The 16,702-nt window shown below is 48.3% G+C and overlaps 1 protein-coding gene and 1 long non-coding RNA gene across 2 annotated transcripts in view; one reads left to right on the top strand and one right to left on the bottom strand.

Annotated features, from left to right (window-relative positions):
• Window positions 1-1,032: 1,032 nt before the first annotated feature.
• The window catches only part of ARHGAP31 (Rho GTPase activating protein 31), a 119,267-nt gene continuing 103,597 nt past the window's right edge, over window positions 1,033-16,702 (top strand). Inside the window, exon 1 of the mRNA XM_038582926.1 lies at window positions 1,033-1,244. Coding sequence (XP_038438854.1) covers window positions 1,142-1,244 — 103 coding nt within the window. The 5' untranslated portion in view covers window positions 1,033-1,141. The remainder of the gene's footprint in view (window positions 1,245-16,702) is intronic.
• Window positions 12,963-15,196, bottom strand: LOC111093763. The gene is made up of 3 exons (XR_005383366.1): window positions 14,527-15,196; window positions 13,795-13,992; window positions 12,963-13,517 (listed from the first exon to the last, which is right to left on the bottom strand). It is a non-coding gene; the product is annotated as an uncharacterized LOC111093763 (long non-coding RNA).

A 16,702-nucleotide genomic window follows, 5' to 3' on the forward strand; every position in this document is an offset into this window, starting at 1 on the left:
TACCTGGGTGGGGGGCACCTGGGTTCAGGAGAGGCCGCTGGGAGTGGGGGGGGCTACCTGGGTGGGGGGCACCTGGGCGGGGGGCACCTGGGCGCAGGGGAGGCCGCTGGGAGCGGGGGGCTACCTGGGTGGGGGCACCTGGGCGCAGGGGAGGCCGCTGGGAATGGCAGGGGGCTACCTGGGTGGGGGCACCTGGGCGCAGGAGAGGCCGCTGGTAGTGGGGGGGACTACCTGGGTGGGGGCACCTGGGCGCAGGGCAGGCGGAAGCCCGCTGGCCGGCAGGTCGCGGGGCGGGGGCCCCGCCTTTGTCTCCGCCGGCAGGTGTGGGTGCGGGCGGCGCGGGCACCGAAGCGCGGGGCGTGGAGGGGGCGTGGAGGGGGCGTGGAGGGGGCAGCCCGGGCGGGGCGGCGGGGGCCCACCTGGCAGCCTGGGTCCAGGAGGCCGGGCGCCGCCTCCCGCGGTGCGGGTCGGGGTCGGGGTGCGGGTCGGGGTGCGGGTCGGGGCCGGGTCGGGGGAGGGTTGCCGGGGGGCAGGAAGCGGCGGCCGGGCTGCGGGCCCCGGGGGCGCGGCGGCTTCCTCCCGGGCGGCGCGGAGGGCTCGGGGGCCGGAGCTCCGGGCCGGGCCCCCCCGCCCCCGCCCCCGCCCCCGCCCCCGCCCCGGACTCCTCACCACCCACCTACTTCCTCCGGCCCCGTACACGCGCCGCGCCGAGCTGCCAAAACTTTCCACCCCCGCCCCCTCCCCGGCTGACTTCCTTCCAGCGTTTCCTGAGCTGGATGATCCTCGGGTTTGTAAGACAGGAAAAAAGGGACGGCGCGAGGGCGGGCGGCCGAGGGGCCGGGATGCTGGCTCCGCGCGCGCCCCGAGCCGTCTGAGGGCGCGGCCGCCGCCCGGGAGCCGCGCGGAGGAGACCCCGGCCCGCCCCGCCCCGCCCGCCCGCGCCCCCGCCCGCGCCCCGCGCCCCGCGCCCCGCGCCCCCGGCTGCCGGCGGCCAGGTGCGCCCCCGCCCCGCCCCGCCCCGCCCCGCCCCCCGCAGCGCGGCCCTGGAGGAGCCCCGCGCCCCCGACCCCGGACACCGGCCTGGGCGCGGCGCCGAGCCCTCGGGAGGGGAGCCGGAGGCCAGGCTCGGCGGGACTAACTCATGAAGAACAAGGGTGCCAAGCAGAAGCTGAAACGAAAGGGAGCCGCCGCCGGAGCCTTTGGCTGTGACCTGACCGAGCACCTGGAGAGCTCAGGACAGGATGGTGAGGTGCCTCCGGGCCTCGCGCGCCCCCCGCCCTCCCCGCCCTCCCCACCCTCCGAACCCGGCTTTGCTTTTTGTTCGAGGGAGACGCGGACCCCTCTGGGGCGTGTTAGGCGCACTTCGCAAGTTCGTGCCTGCGAGGCCTGGGGGCTCCGTGCGTGTTTTTTCCTTTCTTTTTAAAGGACTCGCGGGATCGCGGAGGTGCCCGGCGCGGCCACCCCGGCGCGCAGAGGTGGCGGCGGCCCCTCCGCAGGTCTGCACCAGCCGTTAGGGGCGGTGCTGCTCCTGCTCCCACCGGCCACTCCGCGGGCTGGGGCTGGAAGCGCCCGAGGTCCTCATCTCCAAGTTTGGAAGTCGGGAGGGGAGGGATGCGGGCTGGACGTGTGGGATGGTGGTGGCCGGTGGGCTCCCCCCACCCCCGCCGCCCGGGCGCACAATCTGACCGCCTTGGGTGTCCTTCCTGGGCTCTCCGGTTTCATCCGCTCACATCTTTTTTTATTAATGTGCTGGAAGGCAGGGGGTGCGGTGGATCCTGGCCGGGGGAGTGGTTGCACAAACATTTTCTGAATTTCTGAACTGATGCCAGATATATGGTAACCTCCCTCCCTCCCTCCCCTCCCCAACCCCCCCCCCCCAAGACCCTTTACCCCCTCTCGGCTCTCGGATTAGCATTTGGTGTGTCAGACAAGAAGAGTGTTGTAAAAAGGTCAGAGGGCCTGGATTTTAAAATAGTTTAGGGTGTGGAAAAGAAGAGGAGAGCCACCTCTCTCTGCTTGCAAGGTCAGATTGGATTCAGGAAAAAGAAAAAGAAAAAAAAAAAAAAAAAAAAAAAAAGCCGGGCAGGGGGTGATCCCGCAGAGTAGAGACAATTTAAACATTTGTTGGGGGAGAGGGAAAGAAAACAATCTGGAATACAATAACAGCATTTGAAGTTACACGTTTTTCATCATAGGAAAGTTGGGGAAATTGAGCAGAAAATGACTCCTTTTGTAAGGTTGACTGGTCTTGAGCATACCCGTGACAAAAAGGCCTTGTCTTCAGGAACATAAGTGAGAGAGAAAATAGTCCACTATATAGGCCTTGTATTTACCCATAGCTATAACAAAGGAGGAAACTGGAGGATTGTTTAACTGTGCAGGATAATTCTGCCTCCAGGAAAACCCTCTCAAAAACCATTTGATTAGCTCATATCAAGCATGCATCTCAAAAAACAGTGCAATGGTTTTGTTTCAATTCTGTGTTTTGCTTTGTTTTTTAAAGACTCAGCACCACCTAGTAATTTGCAGTGGTGTGATATTCCTGCGGTATTCCAGACTTCAGCGTCTGCTGTGTCATTAGGACAAATGGCTTAGTATCTTAGAGCTTGGGGGACCACAGTTTTCAAAACTGCCTCTTTTGAAACCAAGGCATAACAGTCAACTCCTTTCATCCCCTCCAATAACCTGGGAGAGGGCAATTTGAAATGAAAGCGGCCTGAACTTTTTTGAAGGTGTTAGAACTCCGAGTGTGCATCTTACCCACTACCCTCAGAAGTTCAGCATGACATGCTTCCCTCCACCTGCTTCTGTGAGGAATTCCAGGTTTAAGTCCAGGTTCACTACAAATGCTCCTGGGATGCCCCCGTCCACCAAGTGGGTGTTATCCTGGGCTCCCCTTCAAGCGTGAGAGTTGCATGGGGTTGCTTGCCAGTCCTGCCCCATTCTTGCAATGTAAGAATCATAGTATGAGCGAGGAATCCCAGCATTTGGTGAAGACACCCCAAAGGCAGCTTTCGGCAGCTCTTCTTTCACCTGCTTTATATTTTGGGTTTCTATACAGGTTTTTTTTTTAATTTTTATTTATTATTTATTATAGTCACAGAGAGAGAGAGAGAGAGAGGCAGAGACATAGGCAGAGGGAGAAGCAGGCTCCATGCACCGGGAGCCCGACGTGGGATTCGATCCTGGTTCTCTAGGATCGCACCCTGGGCCAAAGGCAGGCGCCAAACCGCTGTGCCACCCAGGGATCCCTCTATACAGGTTTTATTTGGGGAAAAAAAAAAGGAAGGGGCCTCCTGCTTAAAGATAAAAAAAAATTGAAAACCAGTACCTGGTGCTCCCAGACTTGGTGTTGGAGTGAGGGGGCGGAAAGGGCGCAGGGAAGCCAAGGAAGCCCAGGCAGGTAAATTGACCTGCCCAAGTTCATACAGTAAATCATGGAGGATGCGGAGGGACCTGACCTACAAGGCTCCTCTCCCCTCCCTAGCTTCCTCATCTAGGCCAACATTCTCCTCTAATGATTTTTTTTTTTTTTCCTAAATTGAAAGCAGACAGCCCTGTCACAGGATCGGCAAGCTTTCAAGTCTGACATACCTGAATACAGTTTAGCTTTGAAACAAAAGGAAACTGACCCACTTAATGATCTAGACACCATTCTTGTGCCACATGAGAATTGGGCATGCATAATAAACAGCTTATATAAATGAGAGTAATTAGGATTTTTTTGCCGCATCTATAACTAGTTATATAGTTGCATCTTATTTTTCCTGTAGTGTAGCATCAGTAAGCTAAGTGCTAATGTTTTTCTCTAAAACTATGTGTTTTCCTCACTGACTTTCTGATACATGTATTGGTTAGTAGACAAGGCCTGGAACTCTGCTCCCCGGGGGGGAAAGGCTGACCTGGGCACTGCCCCTTTGCCCATCACCTTGGAAGTTCAACCCAGAGTCCTGATGGTGACAAGTCAGCATAGTAACTAGAAACCAGAAGCCTGGGGAGGGCCCACAAGACTGACACGGTGACTACTGAACTTTGGAATCAAGGGTAAAGTGATGATCCTGCAGAGACAGAGAAAAATGGGTTCAGGTCTGGGAGCACAAGGGCAGAAGAAGACAGAGATATAGGGAAGCCAAGAGAGCCCTTTTGCTCAGACAGGGAGGGAAAGCCCCAAGCTGGGGAGGAAGACAAAGCTGGTGACCATTAGCTGTGCTCAGGCCATCTGAAAATGGGGAAGCTACACCCCTGAGGCCTCTTGTAAAGAGTGAATGCCGTCCACTTCGGTAATTTGCTATGGCCAGCCCTGCTACCTTCAGCTGGATAAATCTGCCAGGACAGGGGTGTGTGGGGGACAAATATGTGTCCAGCTCAGAGCAGGAGCTGCTCAGGGCCAAGTACCATCCTTAATCTTTAGGAAGCTGATGAAAACCAGAAACCGTTTCTCACAGAAATGTATGCATGCACAGGTGTGAGCACACACACACACGTATACAGTTTCTGTGGCATCCACGCAGATGCCAAGTTCAGATCCTGCTGTTGATCATCTCCAGCTTTACACAGGCCTGACATGAAGGGCCAGTTTCCGCCTTTTTTGCTTCCTTGACCACTGCCTCCAACCCGGTAAGAACACTCAAGAATGGCACAAAGTTGCTCCTGGCCAACTTGGCCAGGACCATGACTGCCACCCCAACCCTCAATCTCTCCCGGGAACCAGATAACTTTATCTTCCTGCCTGGAGTAGAGGGAAAAGAGCATCTCTTCCTTGCTGATATGCGGAAAATAGTACGGTTCTGTGGTCTTCTTTTTGACCACTGAATACGAAGGTCATTGCTTGCAGCTAGGTAATGAAAATCCCATCGTTTTGTCACCTGCGCTTGGAAGGCTGCAGGTGAAGCCCTGTGAGGCCAGAGTGCATCCATAAGCATTTTTTTAAACCCCTCCATTCTCAACCAAGTGCCCAGGGTCTTCCCACAGGGTTTGGAAATGCTGGGGCCAGGAATCAAGGGACCAGTAAGAGAATGTTGTGGGAAAAGCTGTCTCCTGCCTCCATTTGTGTCATCTGTCTTCACAACGAAGGCTGAGAGGACTTTCTCACCCTTCCAAACAATCTGTCGTTTTATTTGATCCCTGAGAAAAGGGGATATTGTCTGACCCAGGGGTTTGCCATGATGGTGGCATGTTAGAATCACCTGAGGAGCTTTAAAAAAAGGGGGGGGGGTGATGCAAGGTGCTGCCCAGATCCCATCTCAATTAAACAATTAAATCAGAATCTCTTGGTGCCCAGGCAGGCATGGGTATGTTCTAAAAGCTTCCTAGATGATTCCGATATGTAGGCAGATTTGGGAACCACCACTTGCACTGTAGGGTTTTACAGAACATTTTCCCCCTGGATAAGGAAACTTAATGATTCACAATGCATCCTCTGAATGTCTGAAAAGACATTTTATTACTGAAGATTTTTTTCTAGTTCTTATCAGATTGAAAGGTAGAAAGGTAGAAATTAAAAGTATAATTTCTGAGGCTAAGTCATACTCTCAGTTTGTTTATTGGTTTTTTTTTAATAACAAGTAAGTATTGAGGTACAGTGGGAGAGAAAGAAACATGCACCCCAGACTCGAGAAATGTATAGTCTAAGGGATGTGAACAAACTTTCAGAAACCGAGGCCTCAACAAAGCTTTGAAACTAGCTGTCATAACTGAAGAGAACATGTAAACGCTACTATCTACAATTAAACAGATAAGATAAACAGAAATAGGAACAAAGTCTCAGCAAGGAAGGTGAGTATTTTTCTGTCCAAAGCAGGAGTTAACACTGCCTGGAGAACCAGGGCAGGATACTCTCTTTGGCTTCCTTTTTTTTCCTCCCCAGCATCTTGCCTGGCACATCCTTATCACACCCTCCCTACCTCATTCTTCATTCTTTAGGTCTCAGCTGCTTCTGGAAACCTTCCCTGACCTCCCAAGTCGGGTGCCCCTGCTGGGGACTCCCATTGAGAGTTCTGGAAGCTTACTGTCTGGCATTGAATGCCAGCTTTGCCTGTTCCCAACCCTGGTGTAAGTGACTTACCTCTTCTGAGCCTCAGTTTCCTCATCTGTGAAATGGCAGTAATAAGACTGACAGGAAGATAAATGAGTTCATACAGGCAAAGCACTTGGCAGAGGACATGCATATGGAAAGCCACAAATGTAGCTATTATTATTATAAAACCCTAGACTTGCCCTAGTATAACCACCTACCATCCATGACTGAATGAGCGAGGGCTACAGTGAAATAAGTAAATGATATGGTCGGATGGGTTAATCAGTCGTGAAGGGGGATGGGAAGCAGATTGATTGCCCCACTGAATGAAGAAGCCATTTATGCAGGGATTTCCCAGAGCCACCCGGGAGTGCAAGAGCAAAATGTCAATTTGAGTCAAAAGGGCCCTCAGAAAGATCTGGGAAAGAGCCCCAGCTACTCCTAAACCCAAAGGGAACTGAAAGAGAAATCAGATCCAGGAACCAGAGCTTGTGTGGACAGGACAGCAACCTCATCGGCTTGGGTTTAGAGGGGCATCCCCATCGCTGGGTCCCAGAATTGAACAGAAAGAACCAAAAGAGGAGAATTAAGGCCTTAAACCTTAAGGTTTAACCGACTGATAACACAAAGCCTGCCTGAATCTTACTCTGTATAGTCTGGATGTGGCCAAAAACCCACACAGAATAGAAACAGCTACTTCATCTCCCCGCACCCCTCCCTCCTGCCCCTGTCCAGACCTATGGCAACAGCCCCTTGACCGCAGGCGTGGCCTCGCCCTTCCACTTCCCCTGCCCACCCCCGCTCGAGGCCACCCAGATGCCTTCCAGCCTCAGGAGGCTCAGGCGTTGGCACTGCGGACCTGTCACCCCAGACATTCCCTGGAGTCAAGTGAACCATCTGCTGGAGGAGGCGGGAGCAGGCCTGGCCTAATGCTGGGGCAGAGGGAAACACGATGAAAGCAGGAAGACATTTTTCCATAGACTGGAGAAGCTCTCCAGTGTCATGGGAGCTGTAGCTTTTGCTGCATCCTCTTTACCCCACCCCACCCCACCCCACCCCCCATCCAGCAGGCATCTGTAGGCTAGCTGGAAAACTTTTCTGTGGGAGTGGGGAGGAGGGGAGAACAATTTCTGAATTCCAGAAGCTGATTGACCTAGGCTGCTCTGGAACACTTGCTGGGGAGTGTTTGTTCCCGGGAATCACCTCGCCGGGATTTGGTGGCTGTGCGAGTGGCTGGGCAGCAGTGGATGGGAGGAGCAGGTGGGCTGAAAGGTCCAGGACTTAATCTGAGGATAAGAAATGCATGCCCCCCCCCCCCACTTTGCTCTTTTTCCATTAGATGTTGGAACTAAATATTTTTGGAACGAAGTAATAACAGACCCTTCTAATTGGGGCGACCTGGTGCTCATTTCCTCCAGAACAGACTGATCAAGCTGAGCTGTCCACCCCCACTGGCCTCTGGGTCTCAGAACTCCACCGTCCTCTCTGTGGTTCCTTCACACCGGTCTTGGGGCCCGGGAACTTGGAGCTACTTGTTTTTTTTTTATGGTTTTGTTTTTCACTCATGACTTGCCTTGAGTTGTAGCTTTTTCCCACTCATCCCTCCCTTCAAATGACTTTTCTTTTTGCTTATGGGTGCATATCCCACCCAATTTTCTGAGCTATTTCGAAGCGTGGTACCAATGCCACGCTTGAGTTTAATTGGTCTTGATGTTCCTCCCTCAAAAGGCTGGCCTCCAGTCTTTATTGAGGTGGGGCCACAGCCTGAGAAAGCTTCAAGAGTCTAGGGCCTGTCCTTTTAACCCTCCCCCCAGGATGCAGTTTTAGGTAAGGCTTAAAATAAAGAGCACCCAGAGGAAAGATGCTCACTGCAATTCAGAGAAGAGCAGATACTGGTATTAGGATTTTTTCTGAGAGTAACTTTTGATGGAGAAAGATGAGGACATGATGTTGCTAGATGGCTAAAGGATGAAGGAGGAAAAGAAGTCCTCTTGGAAAGAGAGAAGGGACCGAGAAAAGAAGGCCAAGCCGCAAATCAGACCTGCTTGTTATTTTTGTTAGTAGAGGTACTGCATGCATTGATTGCTTACACTGTGCCCGTCACTTTATACATACAACATAATATTTTTTGACATCTTTAAGAATCAGGGTTTTTTTAAATCCCCATTTTATAGAGGAAGAAACTAGATGAAAGAGGATAATTATCTTACAACGATTATAGAGATAGGAAAGGCAGGACTTATTTTTATTTATTTTTTTAATATTTTATTTATTTATTCACGAGAAACACACAGAGAGAGGCAGAGACATAGGCAGAGAGAGAAGCAGGCTCCTTGCAGGGAGCCCAATGTGGGACTCGTTCCCAGGACCCTGGGATCAGGGATCGCAACCTGAGCCAGAGGCAGATGCTTAACCACTGAGCCACCCAGGTGCCCAAAAGTCAGGATTTAAATCCAGATCTACCTGATTCCCAAGGCCACCATTCTAGGCACAAACACAGTGCCCCAGAATAGCACATTTTATAATTTGACATTTACATACACTTTTGTCAAAACAAAACCCATAACCCTACAAAAAAAAAAATAGCTTTTTCTCTCTTTGCTTAGCTCTTCCCCCAGCCATAACATCATTAATATTAATAATATTATTATGGACATCTACAGCCATTACATCTGGACATCTGCATGGCACTTTACCCTCTGCAAGGTGCTTTGCACACACATCTATTCTAGACCTACCAGCTTTCAAGACCAACCAGTCCCCACCTTTTCCTTCCAGTCCCCTCCCTGCCCACTGCAGCCACAATCCTCCTTTCCCTGTGGAACGCCCTTTGCCTTAGCGTCAAGAGCCACCCAGTTTGATCTCCATTCCCCTCATTATTCTATTTTCTAACTGGCAGGTCAGCGGCGGGCTCTGCTGGAGGCCGACGCACTCAGCAGCTCTCGCAGATTTGGAAGTGCACGGGGCCTCTCAGGGTGAGCCCTGTGGCCAACACAGAGCACTTGATTGATTGACCCTGTTTCCTCCTCGGGAAGTCGGTGCTAGAGCCCTTCTAGGAAGCTCAGGACCGGAGACGCTGCTGATGGGCTGCAGCATTAGGGATCCAAGATTGTTTAAGGTTCCCCAGGGGGGCTTATGGCTCCTCCAAGATAGAAGCTGACCCAGACTTCGCACAGGATGCCCCAGAAACACTGCCTTTTCCTAGTGCCTCACCAGTTACTCCTTGGTATGAACCACATTCTTGGCGGGGCCCCAGAACCAACTGAGTTTCTGGGATAGAGTCTCAGGCACTCTTTGTTCTAGTTCAAGCTTGGCTGATGCATACCAGGCCCTGGTACCACGCCCATGGCCTGATGCTGCCCCAGAATGCCTTTGGGGCCCCCTCCCCACCTCCCCCAGGGAGAGAGGGATGAATGTCACCCCCCACCCAGCAATATATACCATCCCTTACTGTTACAGACACCACGTTTGATATATAAAGTAGGAATCTGGCAAACTATAAATAAATCTATAGCTTTCGTGACAGGCATCTGAGCTAATTTGTGTAATTATGCATATTTCTTTCCCTGGCTTTTTTTCATGTTTTTATTCAGAAACCATCTCATATGGGGTTTTCAATTCAATGCAACAAGTATTTAAGGGGGCTGAACTGTGCAAGACACTCTTGGATTTGTAAAGATGCTCTCAAGTTGCTCTCAGCCTCGGTGGGGTCGCCGGAGGGGAAGGTAGCTAATAGAAGCACAGAGAACGAAATGAGGGCTCCAGAGGATGTCTACATGCGAGGCGACTGAGTGAAAGAGAGCCATTGGAGTGGGTTGTTTGTCAGGGGGGGAAATCAATAAAAATGATAGAGGGGAGATGGGATGCTTGGTGTCTACAGACAGGAAATGACATGGTTTTGCCTGAGACTTGTATTGGTCATGACTTCTGGCACCCTGAGGGAGGAGACATTAAGCTCTGGGAAAGGGAGTTGAGACTTAGGGTGGCCAGGCTTGGGGCGTGGGGGGCCATGGTTGGGGAGACAGAAGCTGTCTTCAGGGGCAGGAGATCTGAAGCGACCCTCAGGAGGAAGCAGGGTAGCTGATCATAACAAGAGTGGCAACTGGTTCAGTGAGGGAGTCTGTTAAAAGAGAAAACTCTTTTTCATGATGTTAGCTGACCATTCTAATTATGCGTCTTGATTAAATCTAGCAGGAGGGCATCAATGTGCAACCGCGGCCTCGCCCCATGGTGTGGAAAGTTCTGTTTTGTCGCCCGTGTTTTAGATGAAGACTGACTCAGAGAGGTTAAGTAGCTTGCCTAACGTCACCCAGCTGGGAAGTAGAAGAACCAGGGCTTGAAAGTGGGACTGTCCCACAGCAATTCCCATCCCACAGTTCCCTGTCCTCTGGACTCAAACGGGTCAGCTGGCAGTCAATCCGGGTCTGATACGCACAGCTCCATTTTACCATGCGTCGCCAAGGTGCTAAGTTCAGCAGGAGTTAGCCAGGCTTTAATAAAACTTCTGGCAATGGAGTTCTCATCCCAGTTTTTCAAAGTAAAACTTTTAGGTTCCAAATGGCAGGCTTCTAAACAGAGAGCATGGCCTGTTACCATAAGTAGGCCCTTCCACCACTTCTTTCCCATCTGTTTCCTGCATGCAGAGTATTATTGGGAAACAATGATGTCAGCTCTTCCATATAAATCTACACCTCCCTGCTTGCCCCTCCCCTACAATGCATATTTTTGTTCCTCTTTCTGGCTTTTGTCTTGCTGTTCTGCTCCTTAAGGACTCACGCTTTTGGCGTCAATTGTTGGCTTTCTTTTTTTTTAAATATGTTTTAGCTATTTAAGCTTATTGTGGCCTTTAAAGTGCACATGGTTTTTTGGGTCCATATTTGGAAAATCTTTTGTTTGGCTAATAGCTAGAACATGGGCCTGATGTTAATGGAGAGGAGCCATTTTGCCTGATGGAAAAGCAAAGCTAGAGGCGGGGCTCCCAAATGGGAATCAGAATTGAGGATGCAAACGCTGCTTGGGGACCCTTCGGGGGTGTTTGGACCCTGGGCACAGAGCCTGTAGCAGAAGGTCAGGAAAATATACTTATGGAGTAACCTGTTTTTTCTCCCCCCAAGTCTGACTTTCAAATGGGACATGGTTTTCCCCTTCCTCTACTGCCCCTAATGACGATTTGGTTTCAGAAAGGCAAGGGGGGAGTGGGTAGGCCTTGGAGGGTGGGGGGTGGGAGGCATGGGTTTCGAATTCTGGGTCTCAAAGGATTCTAGACCTCTCTTTCTCAGCTTTGGGCAGTGATACTCAAACTCTACTGGGCGTAAGAATGACTAAAACTGCAATTTTTACTTTTAAAATTGAATTTCAAAAGTCAAAAAATATTAATTAAATTTAGCTCACTGTGAGTACACTATAAGGAGTATTAGAAATACTCCTTAAATTCCATTTCAGGAGTATTTCTGAAACCAAATGTTCATCTAATAAGAATTTCCAGTAGGCATTTGCCGAGGTCCTGTAGCATCCGGGTCTCCGGAGAGCATGGGGCTTCACTGAATGAGTTCTATCGTTTATGGGGCTGCGAGCTGTCAAGTGCCACTGCATAGCAGCATCTGAGGTCGGTCCCTCAGAGGTTCTGCTTTTGTAGGTCTCAGATGGGGTCTCAGAATCCACATGTTTAAAGATGAACTCCAGGTGCTTCTGATATCTTTGGTCTACAGATCTCGCTTTCAGAAACGTTGCCTGAGCCCACAGAAAGAAGCAGCTGAATGAAACCACATGATTTTTATTTTTCTTCATTATACTTTATACATTGCTCAAATTTTCAACAGTAAACATGTATTTTTACTATTTGAATTGGAAAAAAATCTTTTAAAATTTTAATGGGAATGGGATGTCTTCATTCGTAAAGCCTTTTTGTATTAATCCTTATTTTAAAACTTCTGTTTGCTTTCCTGCTTTACTAGGTGCAGATTAGTGATATCAATGAACTTCTCTGAGAAGCAGTGTGACAAGGTGGTTGGTTAGCATGTGGCTTTTTTCGCTGATAATCTGCCTTGGTTCAAATTTCAGCTCTCCCACAAACTAGCTTTGTGACCCTGGACAAGCTTACCAGATCTCTCTGTTTCCTCATCTGTGAAGTAGGGATTATATGATATTATTGCTCAAGGTTATGAGGACTAAATGAACTAGTGTACTGCCTAAAATTAAGCAAACCTTCCGTTAAGTGTTGACTCTGGTTATTATTTCCTTGGTGATTGGAAATCTTACCCTGTTTCAGCCTCATTACTCAGAATGTGGTTCCTGAGTAATGCTACAGATATGGAAGTTAAGGGAGCTGAGAACACATACTATTCCGAGGCTGCCGTATATCCTTAGGGTCTTCCTCTTTAAAAAAAAAAATCTTTAATATACATCCGATTATTTATCTTCTTTGGTTGGATGCATAAAAATGCTAGTCTTAAGACTTTTATTTGTTGATAAATATTTCAGGGGTGGGACTGTGGCGAACTTTCTAAATTTTACATTTCTTTCGTAATCAGAAAAAATAACCTAAAAACAAAATCGAAAGGAAAAAAAAGGAGAGTTAATGGTAAAAGGCTATAATCATAGGGACAGCCATCCAGTCTTCTAGTTTCCATTTGTATTTCAGGAGGGCTGTACACCTGGAAAATGAGCCTGTTTTCATCAGTGATGGAACATCGTGAGGCCTGAGTTTTAGCTGGCCCATAGGTTATTTCACATCTGCCTATTTCTTTGCTTCACAAATGCATTTTGACAGTTGACTGAATGCAATAGATCTGACTCGATCTTAGTCTGTATGGACAGAGTCTTATGCTGTAGAGCATAGGGATCCATACTACACTCTTCATGGGTTGAATCAAATATGGAGTCTGTATTCACGTCTCAGTGCTTTATTTGAAGATGGAAGCTTGTACACAGAAGCATATCTAGGAAGGTGAACAGGGTGGGGAAGTGTAGACCTTTACTTCTCTTTTTTTTTTTTTTTTTTTTATTTATTTATGATAGGCACACAGTGAGAGAGAGAGAGGCAGAGACACAGGCAGAGGGAGAAGCAGGCTCCATGCACCGGGAGCCCGATGTGGGATTCGATCCCGGGTCTCCAGGATCGCGCCCTGGGCCAAAGGCAGGCGCCAAACCGCTGCGCCACCCAGGGATCCCGACCTTTACTTCTCTACTTCTACTGCCACCTGTCATAGTTTCCTAAGTTGTCTCCTCCCTGTGTAGATAGAAAATTTGCAGAAAAAACCCAAACAAACAAACAAACAAACAAAAACAAACAAACAAAAAATCTGCTCCTTGAAGACTGGGGTCGTTCCCTATTTCCTTGTGTGTTAGATGTCTGCAGGACTGGTTCCTTTCTGGAGGCTCTCAGGGAGAATCCATTTTCTTGCCTTTTCCAGCTTCTAGAGGCTGTCCTCCTTCCTTGGTTCACGGCCCCTCATCATATCTTCTGATTAAGAAATCAGAAGGTCTCTTTCTTGTAAAGACCCTGTGATTACATCAGATAATTCAAGATAGTCTCCTAGTTCTGAGATCCTTAGCTTGATCACATCTGCAAAAATCCTTCTAGACATATGAGGCAACATTCACAGGTTCCAGAATAAGGATGTGGACTTCTTTGAAGTGCCATTACTCAACCCACCACAATCTGTTTTCCCCACAGTACATTGGCTTAATAGATATTAATAAAGTGAATGAAGGGAATGGGAGGGGAGGTGATGATGGGAGGGGAGAAAGAGATGGACATCAGCATGTTAAGCACTTACCATAAACCAGGCTCTGGGTTAGCTGGGACACAGGAATGAACGTGCATTGTCTGTCCCTGTGGGAGCTCAAGTCTCATGCAGGAGATGGGTGCATTCTCAACTGATTCTCACACAAACCACAATGGGAGATGAATGACATTAATTCTGACTCAGAGAAGCTGGATCTTCTAAGATGAGTGGAATCTGAGAGGTCTCTTCCTGCAAGGAAGATATTCCAGACAGAGGGGAGAAGCTAAGCAAAGGCATTGGGTGTAAAACAATATGGCAGGATCAACATTCTCAAAAGAAGAACAAAGAGAACAAGGGTGAAGCATGAGCCACCCACCTGCTTGGATAGGTTTATAAGAGCAAATGGATTATTAAATGACCATTATACATCTTCCAAAGGAAAAAAAAAAGAGCGATGAACACAAATGTACCAGTTTAAATTCCAGTTTGATAAAGGAAGACTCTTGAGCCACCCTTAAAGCTTCTGTGTCCTTTTTGCTGTTTCTCCTGTTGCTAGTAAGAAAAACATTGGACCCTGGTCTAGGAATAAACTTCCTCCAGGTGGAGGAAAAATGAAATGCCCCAGGCAGTTATAACCCAGAGTTTCAGTTTATTCCATCTATTTATAATCTTGGGAAATTTTGCTTTTCTCTGTCTGGTGGATGATAACCAGAGCGATGTTTAATATTTCAAATCCAAGTTTTATTTGAGTTGAAAAATTTTATAACGTTCCTTCCCACCTACCTCCTGGCCAGACTTCTCCTCCATCCCACGTCTTTTCCTTCCAAGTTTCTCTTCACCTTTGTCATTCCTCCAGTTTAAGAAACCATGGAGCAGTTATCACATCCATCATTCTTGTCAGTTCTACTCCCAGGCGGCATTTTGAGCTTGGCCCAGCGTGCTCCTACTCCACTATTGGATGGCCATCCCCATCTCAGAGCAGGGTCCTCCCCACTCTGCTAGCTCTCCATCTCCAAGGAGACCTCGGGGTCCCTTGGAGGTGGGCCTCCCTGGCCAGTGCCCGCCTGACCTCTGCCAGATTCCACAGCTCCAAGAACTAAAAATACTTCAGCCTCTGCTTTTCCCTCTGGCAGACGCTCAAACTGATCCTGTCCCTTGTGACTGAAAAGCAGAGGAGCAGAAGGAAGCAAGACTAGCTGGATGGTCAGCCACCGCCCTGAGGTGCTCCTCCCGGAGGTGCATTTGCTCCGATTCGGGACAGCAGTTGTCGCCTTTCCTCCCTCGAGAATAGCTCCCTGGCAATGCTGTGCCATCCCTTGACCCCTAATTGGAATTGGTGGAGTCATGAAAAAAATACAGGATGTGATTTTAATGAGGAATAAACACCTGCCACAGGTGCAAGCCATCCTCTTCTCTTGTAAAATTATAAAAGTAATTGTAAAAGAAAGAAAGAAAGAAAGAAAGAAAGGAAAGAGAGAGAGAGAGAGAGAGAGAAAGAAGAAAGAAGAGAGAGAGAGAAAGAAAGAAAAGAAAGAAAGAAAGAAAGAAAAAGAAAGAAAGAAAGAAAGAAAAGAAAGAAAAAGAAAGAAAGAAAGAAAGAAAGAAGGAAAGAAAGAAAGACAACATGGAGATTTATAAAGCACAAGGTCTCTTCTCACATCCCTGTAGTCCCATGTGTCAGTCTGGGCCGGATCAACTGGACCAGTTCTGTACAGCAGAACTTTCTGAGGGAAGCGTGCTCTGTCTGCACCGTCCAATTTGGCAACTACTAGCCACACGCGGCTGTTAGCACCTGAATGTGGCTAGCCCTACTGAGGAACTGAACTTTACATTTTAATTTATTTAAATGTACCTAGCCACATGTGGCCAATGGTTATTGAATTGAACGGCACAGAGAACTTTCTCTGTATGTGCTAAAAAAATGTACACATCGAATGAGTTTGTTTTCTGTCCCACAAAGTGACAACTTATATATGTTTTGAAATATGCAGCTTTAAATAACAGTAGATCTTGGAGAACTATCCATTTTTGTAATTATAGCTCAATCTCACTCTTTTTAATCACTGCATGGGGTTCTGCTGAATGGATGGGTTTTTAAGGTTAATTTTATTTCTTAAATCATGTATCATATTTCTGTGTTTCCGAATGTAAAAGACTCTGAAAGGCATAGTAAACAGATCTCCCTCCCTTCCCTGCCCTCATCCTCCCTGTTCCTCATCCCAGAAGTAACTAGTGTTAATTTTCTTGGAAATCTTTCTCTAGATACTCTGTGCATGATATACATACTTCTTATAAAATATCTTGATGTATTTAACTGTTTCTTTCCCTTTTTTACATGTTCCTATAAGATTTCTCTTATGATCTAAATACTGATCAATTGATTTAGTATTTATTGAATATGTTGTAGGAGTCATGCATCATCTCATTGATAATTGTTATTATCTATAACTTATTGAATATTAATACTGCTTCCCTTTGCTTATAATGAGGGTTGAATTTGCTTAGTCCACATACTTCTAGTTATGCTTTAAACTTGCGTTCCAATATTCCTTAGGGATGTTGGCTGGTCAATCCATATCTGTCAGCTGGAGTCCAGGCCCTGGGTTAAGGCTGAGGCTGAAGATAGGGAATAGTTAGAAGCTCTTTGGCCCCATGCCCCATATCCATGGCATCTTGAACACAGAGCTCTGGTCATCTGAGCCATCCTAGCACAGGCCGCAGAGACCCCAGAAGTGGGTGAACAACAATGAAACAGGTGGCAGCCTAAAAAGGAAACGTATCCCGAAGTTGAGCATCCATAATTTGGCAAAAATTATAGACAGAGTATATCTTCTAGTAGGATTGATAAAGAGAATGTCTGCTAAGAGCCTGTCGCCACTATCACTCCCTACATCCTTGAATGACTTCCCAGTGCCCTCAAGACAAACATCAGCTCCATAAACACCAATAAGGTTGACCA

Source organism: Canis lupus, chromosome 33, assembly GCF_011100685.1.
Source record: "Canis lupus familiaris isolate Mischka breed German Shepherd chromosome 33, alternate assembly UU_Cfam_GSD_1.0, whole genome shotgun sequence".
Classification (NCBI taxonomy): Eukaryota; Metazoa; Chordata; class Mammalia; order Carnivora; family Canidae; genus Canis; species Canis lupus.